Source organism: Clarias gariepinus, chromosome 2 (assembly GCF_024256425.1).
Source record: "Clarias gariepinus isolate MV-2021 ecotype Netherlands chromosome 2, CGAR_prim_01v2, whole genome shotgun sequence".
NCBI lineage: Eukaryota > Metazoa > Chordata > Actinopteri > Siluriformes > Clariidae > Clarias > Clarias gariepinus.
Window position 1 is genome coordinate 25,000,888 of NC_071101.1, and position 13,138 is coordinate 25,014,025.

General features: G+C 37.4%; 1 protein-coding gene across 2 annotated transcripts in view; it reads left to right on the forward strand.

The window, feature by feature from the left end:
* tmem266 (transmembrane protein 266) overlaps nucleotides 1–13,138 on the forward strand; it is a 47,645-nt gene that overhangs the window by 1,085 nt on the left and 33,422 nt on the right. For both annotated transcript variants that reach the window (XM_053487716.1, XM_053487707.1), the window contains exons 2-3: nucleotides 1,938–2,094; nucleotides 11,191–11,379. In XM_053487716.1, the coding sequence (XP_053343691.1) occupies nucleotides 2,081–2,094; nucleotides 11,191–11,379 (203 nt within the window). In that variant the 5' untranslated portion in view covers nucleotides 1,938–2,080. The remainder of the gene's footprint in view (nucleotides 1–1,937; nucleotides 2,095–11,190; nucleotides 11,380–13,138) is intronic.

A 13,138-nucleotide genomic window follows, 5' to 3' on the forward strand; every position in this document is an offset into this window, starting at 1 on the left:
TATCAAATAAATATGTGCTGCTGATAGCAAAGAGCCCTGTTTTAGCATTTAATTTGTGCCAGCTGAAGTGTGACAGTTTGTGGATCAGTGATCAGCTGCTAAAGTTTTAGTGTGATGTGGAGGCAGGAGAGGGAGCTGTGCTAGTCTGTTGCCCAGACCTGATAGTGCCACTATTTAAAAATAGGTCATCTTCTTCTCTTCTATACATGTAATAAGTCTGTACCGCTTATCAACATGGTCCCTGATGTAATTCAGAACACAAATGATGCTAAAACCTAAACCTATGAACATGAAACCTCAGCACAAAAGAGCATCTACTGTATACACTGAACCATACCATTTTAATTTAAGCTTATTACAGTTCTATTTTTAGCTTATTACTAGTCGAGTCTCTCTTCGTTCCCTCATTTGAAACTAGCAATGGAACTAGTAGCTGGGAAGTAGCAATTAAATCCAGACAGATACCTGACACTACTCTGATACTGTATCTTCACAGTAACTATGCAGACACTTTGATAATAAGTCATGCAAAACACCAGAGGTGTAATGATCACCTGCTTTAACACAGTTTGCGTCATGTGTTTATCTGCATCATCTTTGTCAACATTACTCACATTAATGGGAAAAATATACAGCAGTGGATCTGTTCAGCAAATATGCGAAATACAGTTCAGTACCACTGCAACGTTTGCTGTGAGCATCGGCTTCAGTACTGATACTCAGTTCAGTCTTGTGTATAAAACATTTCAGACTTAAGCTTGACATAAGCCAGTTGATAGAGTGCAGGACATGTGTGTTGATCACATGATTTCCAACAAATTCCATAGTGGTCTATAACAGTTTTCTCCTTTTTCTGTTCGCCACTTATTAATTCATGTCCTGTCATCCCTAATACCATTATTGCAATTTTATATAACAGTACTCCTATACACGACTGCATGATTCTTAGTAATTGAAAAGTCCAGACCTAATTTCTGAACTAATTCCTTCTCAGTTTCAAGCGTGCTATGATTCAGCTTGTGATATCAAGCTCAGTCTTGGTCACTTGGATTTCACGACTCACTAAACCTTTCATCACAACACTTAAATAATTGAATAGAGTAGTAAATGAGTTCTATGGATGCTTATGGATGCCAGTCCAGATTGGGTTTGACAACTTTATCACACCTAAAAGAAAGAGTATCACACCACCAGCTCAGGCTTTGGATAGAGCTTGCAGTGCTGAAAATAGTGCTGTTTGTACAATATTATGCTACCGTTTCCCTCAAGGCAGGTCTGTGATCAAATGTGACTAAAGCCCTTATGCACTCACTCGGTGCTCACACATGCATTTTATATTGAGCGCAGTAAGAGGAAAGGAGTAAGGGGAATTCTCAGTTGGCTGATTTGCCCAGAGCTCAAAAAAATGTGGCATGCCCAGGTTAGGATTTATCCAGAAAAGCTGAATACTTTTACATAAAATTTTATTACAGTTAACTAGAAATAATCCAAAAATGTCTGCATGGTGAGAATTACATAATTGCTCCAGTCTGATAGAAGATAAGAGCTTATTTCCTAATTTACAGCCTCAGCAAGGTCAGATGAAATACAATGGCGCAGTCTAATATCAAATCATTGCATTGTATGTAATTGTATGCTCTTTTGTAGAATCAAAATAGGCTGGGTGAGTTCCAGCATAAAGCACCTATAACTTTATTATAATCTCAGTTGTAAAGGAAAAGCTGTATTTCTTTATACTGATGGTTCAATTTCATAAGCCAATACCTCATTTCCCTTGCCTGATTAAATAATCTAAGCCATAAATGGGTTTTAACACCTGAGTGTGCAGCATTAGTTGCACAGCTATCCATTACACTCATGTTACTGGGGCCGATATATCTTCATTTTGTTAAGCGTTTAATTTGACCATCTAAGTTTATATTTTGTTCTCATTACAGGATTGGTATGAGTGTGATCATTTCCACCTGGAACATCTAAGATCTTCAATTTGAAAGAAGGTTTTTTTTTATTATTATTATTTTATTTTATTTTATTTTTGTTTTGGAGGAAATCCTGGTCCCTGTCCACTGCAGCCTTCACCATGAGCCACCCACAGTAAGTAGGCTACAGTATGCGCCATCTACCTGATAAGGAAAAATGTCGAGTAAGCAGCCAAGAGCAAGTTAATGTAAAGAATGCTACTGTCTGCACTGCGCACTCATGGATAGCAATATATGCATGCATGTGCGTGTATGTATGCAGTTTATGGAGTGTGCGTCATGTACTTGAAACATTTAATGCATTTGAACAGCTTTGTGGATTGGTGTCCGTCTTAAGAAATCATTGTGTTTTTTCTTCTTGTTTTTGTATAGTGTGTTTCGGAATAAGTTACCTTGAGTTGTTTGTATCATGTTTCACATTGTCAGAGTATTTATTCTGTGTATATACTGTATATTAATATAAAGGTGTAAAACAGTTATTTGTCTAAAATCACTGAACAAATCAAGTCAAAATCATATACTCATCTCACACATTGTTAGGAGCACCTGTAGACCTGCTTATTTATACAATTATCCAATCGGCCAATCACATGGCAGCAGCACAATGGATGAAATCACCGCAGGTGCAGGTCAAGAGCTTCAGTTATTGTTCAAATAATATATCAGAAAGGAAGAAAATGTTATTTTAGTTACTTTGACCACAGCATGGCTGATAATACCAAGTGGGCTGGTTTAAATATTTTTTAAAAATGTTTACTTTCTTTTATTTGCACACACACATCAATCTTTAAAACTTCCATAAAATGGGGCAAGAAGAAGAACAATAACAACAACAACAGCAACACAACAGCCAATGAGTAGCAGTACTGCTGGCATGAAAATTCCTTGTTGATGAGAGATGGTCAGTGAAGAATGGTCAGACTGGTTTAAGCTGACATGATGGTTACTCAAATAATTACTCTTCACAACAGTGGTAAGCAGAAAAGCATCTCAGTACAAAGTAGCAAAAGTACAAAGCGTCAAACCTGGAGGTAGGAGAGCTATGACAGCACAAGACCACATCATCTTCCTTTCCTGTCAGCCAAAAGAATGAATCAGATGCTACCGTGTGCACAGGATCACTACAACTAGGCAGTTGAACATATCACCTAGATATACAGTATAAGTATCACCTACACTATGCTTCTGCCACATGATTGGCTGACTGGATAATTGCATTAATGTACAGGTATTCTTAATCAAGTGCTCTGTAAATCTATAAAATGAATTACAAAGGAATCTACTCATTGATATTAAGGTTTGTAGCATTTATTTTTATCTGCACAATATTTAAATTCGCATCCAGTTACCCAGAGTTAATAACAAGGTCAAGGCAGCAGGAGAGATCTTTAATGTGACACCTTACTCAAGAGTGACACTGTGGTGTCCTGAACCTAGCACTCATTTCCTCCGTATTCAGTCTGCTGCCTGAGGAGTTGATATCATCATTTATGGCCCCACACTGATGTACCATCAGTTTCTCAGTGTGCTGTGAGCATCATATGGAACACCTGATCCCTCTCTGCCCTTTCTATGTCCTTCCAGGAGCTGTGTCTCTAAACCAGTGTTAGCAAGATGAGTGAGCTGAGTTAGTCATGTTGGCTCGAGGCCCTTGTTTTAAGTTGTTTCCTCCAACCGCCCTTACTCAAACTACCCCTATTCTGTAAAAGCCCCAGAACTTATCAATGATCTCTATACAAACGGAACCTCTGCCAACTTTTGTTTTTTTTTCAGTGTGTCTGCTTGGCATCTTTTCCCAGCAGTAATTGTTGTCTACCTGCCAGACAGCATTTTGAAGACAGTGATGGTGGACAGTGAGAGAGGGTGAGAACGGTAGTGTAAACCGACATAATGCAGTTATTTCACAGATGGTCAATGACAAATGAAGTGGTTAATTAGAATCAAGTATCAATTACATAAACCAAGCAGGGTGTAACAAAGCAGTGTGACAAGAAAAAAAAAGTAGAAGGAAAACACTGTATATAGTGAATGGGGGAAACCCATTATAATGTCCTCCCTGTTGGACAGAACTGTGAATTGATGCAGTTTATGCTGCTGAACTTTGTTTCCTCAGTGGAGCTGCTGTGTAAAAACAGATGAGAAGTTCTCCTGCAGTATTATCTCAGGCCAGCTATTTTTGTGCTCCTGAAGAGTCTCTTGGGCTAGAGAATGGTGTTCTCTTCTTCCATCCCTTTCTTCCTCTCTCATTTCTCTGTCTGTCTGTCTCTGTCTATCTGTTGTTTTTTTCTATCTAGTTTCTTCTTTCTCTGATGGATGAAGTGCTACTCATAGTCAGTGCAAACAGGAAACAGAATGACCCACAGAACTGATCCAATGAATGGCTCATCGTTGGCTATTAGAGGTTGATTTTTAGGCAGGCAAATCTGAAAATATACAAACTTTTTTTTTTTTTTGCACAAGGTGGCACAGTGGATTAGTGGTTCGCGCTGTGGCCTCGCACAGATTCCTGCCTCAGGTCTGTGTGCATGGAGTTTCTATGTTCTCCCTGTGCTTGGCGGGTTTCCTCTGGGTCCTCTGGTTTTGTTCTACAATTCAAAGACATGCAGGTTAGGCTAATTACTGTAGCATGTTCAAATTCTAAAATTTCTCGATGGATTGGCATTCTGTGCAGGGTGTAGGCTTCTGGCTTGCCAAGCCCCTGTACAGGATATAGCAGTATAGAAAGTGAATGATTTTTTTTTGCCCGGCAATACATATTACACCTACAATAAAATGATGTTGAGTGTGTCTGCAGCAGAGTAGGCTTGGCACTGAAGATGTGTTGCAATATTATATTGAGTAGAACAGGATTCATTGCTTTTATAGCTTGACACAATGATTTCCATTCTCAACATTAACTTATGTGTCCTTTCATTCACCATATACGGATACTGTCACACGTTCAACTAAATTGGCCACTTTCTATTTTTTATAGTCTGCTCTGTATATGTGTAGTACTAATATATACAGTATATATGTGGTGACATGAAGTTCTAGATTCATTGCATATAGAATGCTAGATTGCATATATAAATTAAGATTTAATGGAGCATTTTAGAAACAATCAGTGACAGGTGCTGTGATATAGCTTGGTATGATGGTGTATCAAGCAACAGTTAAATCTACGATCTACATTTGCACTCTACAGCCACACACACACACACACACACATACACACTTGTCTTGCTGTCCTTCTGAGAACCTTCAACCTTGCAGACAAGCTTCAAAAGTCTGATGTAATCTCATACTGTGAAAAACTTTATGCGTAAAGTGTGCTAGGTCAGCTCAGTGAAAATATTTGATGCGGTATGTCGCATACAGAACATTTATGTGAAAGTTTGATACATTGCTATGCAACATATCCTAAGCATTGATATTCAATATGTGAAACAGGGATGCTGCATGTGGACATTTCTTTGCTAAAATTGGGTTTAGACTGGTTTGCTTAAGAAGAAGTCATGAATTTGCTTTTGCGTCATTGGCACGCTCTTCACATGACTTACAGTACATTACAGTTACACCTCAACAATTCAATTTCTACCTCTATTGATCTAACCAGCTAACTTAATTTGCTTTACGTGGATTCTTTGCATTGTGCCTGCTTTACTTTTTTTTTAGAACCTGTGTGCGTGATGGAAATTTACACATGCTCAGACACTCTGCTACATACAGTGCAGAAGGTTTTGTGTTTGAAACAGTCAACTAATGTACTAATGTTTAGCCTGGTCTATTCTTTTTAATGAGGTCTCTCCTGTTTTTTTTTGTTTTTTTCTTGGCATAGAAGTGAATCGTCAGCTTGTTACAGTTGACTCTCTCAGCCTGTTCATCTGGGAAAGCCAAAGCTTTAACCGCCCACACAATGGTTATATTGCATTACATTACATAATTCTTTTGATAAACAGACATGTTTATGTAGGACAGTTCTCAAACATAGCTCATATTTGGTAGAACTGCTAAGAGTTTTTTTTTTTTTTTTAATACTGCCCACTTTCAAAGTTGCAGATCATTCATTGTACTAGCATTACAGTTCTAAATATGAAATGAATAATGCTGAAACCATGATAACCAGTTCACAGTTTTGTTGGTTTGGCTTAATCCAACGTAATATTATCTCACTTTATTTCTCAATACATGACACCAGTAATGCTTATATCATCATCTAGGCTGTATGAGAGAGTGTTTCTTTTTGTGAGTGGGCCCATATTTTCAAGCTACCTGACACTCAGCATAGGTGTGAAGATCTGCAGCTTGCTAACTCATCCTGACAGCTTGTTGCTTGAGTGCTTCCTGCAGCATCTGTCTGTGATGGCACAACAGATGTGTGCAGGACACATGCAAAATTTAGCCCTCCAAAGAGTGCTCGTTGTTTGCTTAGTGCAGATGTCTGTGTGGCCAGTTAGGTAGTTTGTGCAATTTGTTTAACTTGGGAATGAGCTCTATAGGATCAGCTCCAGGATCATGGGTTCAATTCACACAGGTTACCGTCTCTGCTTTCCTTTCCTCACAAAACGTGCTATTTTTAATTTCTCCTTGGTGTGAGTGTGCGTATGCTGCCCTGTGATGGATTGGCATCCCATCCAGGGTTTATTCCTGTTTTGCACTCTCTGAGTGCTCCCTGGGATTGGATTCACCACGACCTTGATGAGGATAAAGTGGCTACTATGGATGAATAGATTCTTTTCCCCTGGTCCAGAGTGTATGTTCTGTGTTTCAATCTTTAAAGCATGTCTGCCTGTTTACCTGGCCATGGTATTGTTTTGAACACAGGTATGTGTTTAATGTTTTTAACATTAAATATGACATCTCGTGGACAGATAGAAGTTTTCTTGATGATTACTGAGTTCTGTTAGCTGAGTAAAACATCCGTCTGGTGCTGTGGGCAGCTGGCTAGGAGAGTGTGGCAGGAAGCACCAGGAATGCCAATGACTTGGATGCCCTCCCTATCTTACACACTGTGCTGAAACAGCAGTTCTCTTTCTTATGAGCTGACAGATGGTCATAACTTAGTTTCACTCATAATTTTACATGCTAAGAAGATATTTCTAAAGAAGGATTTTATATGATTATACTGTTATGCATAGTAAGGCATGTCATTACGCAGTGTAATAGTCATTGCATGTCTGATGTCAAATCAACAAACTTTCAACTTTTCCTTACTGAAGCTCCATATTTAATACCATAGTACTGCAATTGCTCAGTTATTGTCAGAATGTGTTATAAAGACGCGCCACATAAATCAAGAAATCAAGGTTTTCTATTACTTTTAAATTATTGATATTATAACGTCAGTGACACCAAGACCTAACCTGTTCAGACATTCAACAACATTAAACATAATTTTAAAAATATTATAAGAGATATGTTGTGACATTTAATTTTAAACTATGATTATAGATAATTTACTGTAGTAATAGATAAATTAATCACTTTGGAACGTCCCAAAGGATATCTTTAAATATTATTATTAATTTTGGTTAGGTAAATGTAACTCAACTTCATCACAAACTGCAACAGCATATCAGTCATGTTTTTATTTCTTACTTAGCACATTTTCCCTCGCATATTCATTCTCAGTTTAGCAAGGTAAAGACCTTGGAATGTTTATTGAATTTGTTAATACATTAGGCAGGCTTTTAACATTGTCCTCTGCCGACTCCTTCCCTGACCTATTAAGTAGCTCCGCTACAGTTTATTTCCTGACCTTTGCTTAGAAGGAGATTCTCTGCATGTCAGTGTGATTCAAAACTCTTGCTAACAATTCAGTCAGGCTTCATGTTCACTCCAGCGCTAGTTTTTTTTTCTTTGTGCAGATAGAAGTTTATGTCCTTGAGTGTTTTGTGGTAGTGATCACAGTAAGAAGATAGACTTACAGTACATAGAATAAATTAATCTGTAGTGACTGTCCATTCTCCTAAAAGACTCAAATTTAAGTTTGTAACATGATATTTTACTTTCTATACATTTGTTATGTTTGTTAATAATTTTCATGCTGCATTGCATATTTATAATATATGCAAAAGCTTCTATTCTAAAGCATGTCGTAAAGGATACTTTGTGGTGTCACATAAACCCCCAGTTTGAGCAGTGGCAACGGCCTTGTAAATCTCATAGTAATTAATGAGGTACATTTGTTCTTTTTTTATGTTATCAAATATAATCTTTTATTATGTGGACTGTAAGGGGAATTGGTCGTCCTTCCCTGACTTTACCCTGTAACATTTAATGCAGCATTTGCGGTCAGGATCTCATGCACCTTTATTATTTCCCCAACATTTATAAAAGCTAAAAAGCATGCATTTGCTGTGTTTGCACTTTACAAAGTTAAAACCTATGAAGAATTACATCCTTGGTGAGCAGGGGTTAGAAGTTAGTTCCCATTGGGGTTCTTTATTTTTCTCTCTGTCGATTCTCTTTGGCTGATTAATGGCTGTGAGCTGTAAACTCACCAGGGGCAGATAGGTGTTTGTTCGGTTTGGGACAGCTGTGGGAATGAGCATTATTAAGGAAGAAATGTGCAGCATGCAAACCGAGTTTATTTACGTTATTTGTCAAGCTCGCATCTCCTAGTCTTGTTATATCTCATTAATCTGGGACCACCTACAGTATCTTATCAGGAGTCATTTCTTTTCTATTCCCAAATATTAATATCAGTAAGATTTCTTATATAATCATGTCCTCACCGATTACTGAATATCTGATCTATATTAAATCTTTAATAAAATCTAACGCATCTTTTGCCCGTCTTGTAGAATTAAGGCTATCATCTAACTGTCGTCCCACCAGTGCCATTAAAATGGCATCAAGCCAGCATCCCGACCTCACGAGGACTCGACAGCTCCAGCTATTTGCATATGATAATTTGGAAATGTGATTTTGTTACTCCGAGCAGTCTGTGTGTGTCGGCTGTGATTAAGGCTCTGTCGGTGATCAGTAGAGAGGAGTGCCAAGTGTGCAGATACCATCAGGGTGGAGGGGAGCAGGCATGCTGAGGCTGCTGTTTCCCAGACGTGGAGGTCAGTTGAGCAGAGGAGGCGAGCGCTACAGCCAGAATATTGCTCTTCGGAGACGTATATCCTGCTGCCTGCATTATAGTCCTATTGTATCCTGCAGTGCCGCCTAAAATCTTTTTCGTAGCATAGTGGAGTCTCATGTTCTTTTGTCAAACGTAGAAATGGGAATTTCTTATTTATGGGTATAGTTTAAACGCTTTTATTTGCATCTATCACAAAAGTGTGGCTTTTAGGTGTGGCAAAGTATTAATTATTATTATCATTATTTGTAACTTTTTTTTTTACAATATTTTTAGAATAATGAAAAAGAGTTGGCAACTCACCCCTTACCTGGTAAATCACACAGTGTGTGGAAAATAAGAGAATGACTTTTAAGTGAGTGTGTTTAGTATGAGTAAGTCATAAAGCATACACAAAATAAAAGACATATGACTCTCTAAGTCCAACTGCATTAATGGTGGCCAAACCTGAAACAGCCATATGCTCCATATGTGCAAAAAGTGCCTTGTCTCATCCCCATATTAAATGCAAAAGATTTTTATTAACCTCTACATTTCCTTCCATATTTGTATGCTTCCTACATGACTTTCTTTTGTTCCTCCTTGCTTTTAATCATCCCCCCCTCCTTTTCTTCACACAGTGTCATTATTGATGTCTTCACCCAGAGGGACTGGGATGGTGCCAGGCAGCAGCTCCTGCTCCTGCATGCCTCCTCTGTCCTTGATTGATCCATTTTAAGTATTGCAAGTATTGATTTCATTATGCGCACACTACAGGCATCTAGGATTATGACTGTTATTACAATGTGGGTAGCTGTAAAAATAAAGGTATATTATTCAGCTCCTAGTGGATTATGAATCTACCGGATGATTGATCCATTCATCCATCATATTAATAATGACTTATTTAACTGATATCTCTAGTGGTGAGTGATGTAAGGGGTGCTAAGCAGTGGAAATGCTGTTTGTTGATTAATGTAATTTATGCTATTATTTGTGCTGAGGGTTATCAAAAAGATTTTTCAGATTCCAAACATTTATTTAGTCATTTATCAGCAAATCAGTGTTTTTTTTTTTTTGGTTATTTACATGCATCTTTTTTTTATTTTGAATATGTTAAAATAAATATAACAGCTTCTTCCAAAAGAGCGAGGCAATAGGTAAAAAAAAAATTAGATTATCAATGGATGCCTTTAAAGCGCCACTGACACAAACCCTTTTCACCCCTAAAAGTCTCTACCTCTAGGTTCCTATATAATTTTTTGGATGAATAAATATTTTCCTTGGTTAATAATCTTTTTTTTTTTTTACATACAGTACATGAACATACATACCAACATATTTTATATTTACTGTATGCCAGTATCGATATACCACTATATTGCTCAGACCTTTCTAAAAACTACACAGTTTCATGTTTTAAACAAATTTTCTTTTACAGCAAACTCAAGATTTTACGCTGATTTGTATACTGATTCTGACTGACTTTTTTATCCCTTTCATTTTTTTTTTTCACATCATAAGTTCAGGTGTTTCGTCCCTTTTAATAAGGCAGACATTCCCATATTTCAAATGTTTTTTTCCCTAGTTTCTCCTCTAGTTATAATTCCGTTCTAGGTCTGGTCACAGCCTTGCGCACTCCTCATCCCTGACTTTTACTAATTGTGAATCCATACTATAAGCCGTAATTTATTATTCATGTTATTTGTGCTGACGTGTGTGCTTCCCATTTACTCTCACTAGAAATGTTATTTACTGTATCCGTTCAGTTATATTGTGCAGCATATGTTTCATGAAGTGTTGCTGTCTACTGTAGTGGTATTCAACTGCACGGCCTGTCAGAGATGATGCATGGATGCACTGTTGCCTTCACTCGTGCAGTGGTTGTGTCCTATGTGAAATCCTCCAGCCGATGGTGGTCAGGGTCAAATTAATTATGGGATTTTTTTTCTTTTACTGCAGATCAAAGCAACACACTAACTCTGGTCTACAGTATTATTAGTTAGAACTTTGCTTTGGTGTATTGTGGGCTGTTTGATGACTTATGTGGTCATGGCTGCTCAAGTCAGTAGGTGTCTGGTTTCATCTTTGGAGGACAAGTGTGAGCAGCTTTAGCGCTCTTTCCAGCAGCCCGGTGTGTGACTGAGCCCCCTGTGTGTGCAGGCCTTCTCAGCCGTCCGCAGCACCCGACCTGGAAGTGATCTCCCAGCAGATGGAAGACGAAGGCCAATGCATGGCACCAGTTCAGTTGGTCAGCTTTACTTACCGAGATCTCCCTCTGGCTGCGCTCGACATCTCACTGGCTGGTTCTCAGCTCATCTCCAACCTGGATGAGGAGGAAAATAGAGAAGGGTAGGATACTTTCTTATATGCATCACCAAATACCCTACATTACACACACTCGTATGGCAGCTTTATTGTAATAATTTCATGAAAATACAAAAACATATATATATAACTTACTGTATATGTAGATGATATCAAAGTGACTGTATGTTATCACTGTTTTCTGGTTAGAAATTCCAATACAGTAGCATTTTCTGTGGCTCATGGGATTCATGCTGAGTTTTGTAAAAAATGAAAGGTCCTTTTTGTTTTTTCGAATAACATCTAATACACTTTTTAGGTTCTTCCACAGGCCTCTTCAGAACCAACCAAACCAAACAAAAAATCAGGCAGAACAACATACTAAGCAATTAATACTCGGATCAACGATACTGACTTTTACATGGTATTCTTGGAATTTATTGAATGTTTGGCTGGAGTTTGTGAATGAGATAAAACAATAGATTATATAAACAGCTCTTGAGTTTCTCTGCTTAGCATTGGACTGATCGTAATCATAGTTTCACTGAACTCTAAATAGAAACTCCAGCAGGACATTTATCATAATTGTTTCAAATCTGAAAAATCTCTCTAATGCTAAGTTAAGAAACAAGGTCATACTGTACATTGGTTTTTTTTGTTTTTTTTTAGCAAACATGATGCCTGTATACAGTATGGACAGTTCAAATTGATATAAATATGACCCACACTTTATTTTAAAATATATTATTTAAAATATTTGATCACATTTTTTGCAAGAAACCATTTATATTATATCTACATAAAAAGTTTAAGTTTTTAGAATTAAGAAGTCTGTCTCATTTTTTTTGAAATGGCATCACATTTTTACAAACATAAACAGCAAATTTGTGGTACATTCATACTATAATAAATTAATACACCTCTATCACAAATGTTTGCTAGCTTTTATTTTTGTATTATTAGGGAGAGACAAATTTCTAACTAGAGATTAACAGCTCAGAGCAGAGTCTCCAAGCCATCATTTGTAATCACCTCATTTGTAAATCTGATGTAACATAATCACACTTTTAAAGCACACCATGATGAAATTATTGATTCTGTGAGCCGCTGATTGGTTAGTAAATCAAATTAAACTGCTATACACTCACTGTCCACTATAATAAGAACACCTAGACATTTCCTCATTGCAAAGCAAAAAAAATAAAAAATCCTGTGTTTAGAGGGTCATTAGAAAGAAGCACCTTGTTGATGAGAATAAGTCAAGCACTCTTTACTCTTTAACTGTAGTGAGCAGAAAACTATGACTTTGTGGTGGATGTGATACAATAGCAGAACAAAAATCTAAGGCCACCACGGGCAAAACTTTATAAAAAAGCACAGATGAAGACCGGATAAAGACCAAGTATGTTTTTCCCTAATTTTCAGCTATGACGGTTGGGTGAGTCTGTATAGAGAGCTTTCTGTTCTCAGCTGACAGTGAAATGCAATGTTGTCTTCTCTTGCTGTAACACATCCATCTCAAAGTTTATTGTATTGTGCAATGTTGTTCTGTTTACCACGGTTGTAAAAATGATTTTCTTTATCCTACCTGGGGTCTCAAAGCAATCTGGCTATTTTCTTTTGACCTCTCCTATGAACAAGACATTTCAACAAGTCCAACAGTACTGTTACTCAATCACTGTTTTTGGTTTTACACAAATCTTTATGAATTCTTTTTTTTGTTTGTTTAAATCCCCAAAAATCAACCGTTTCTAAAATACACAAACCAGCCCATCTGACACCAGTAACCATGCTGTGGTTACAG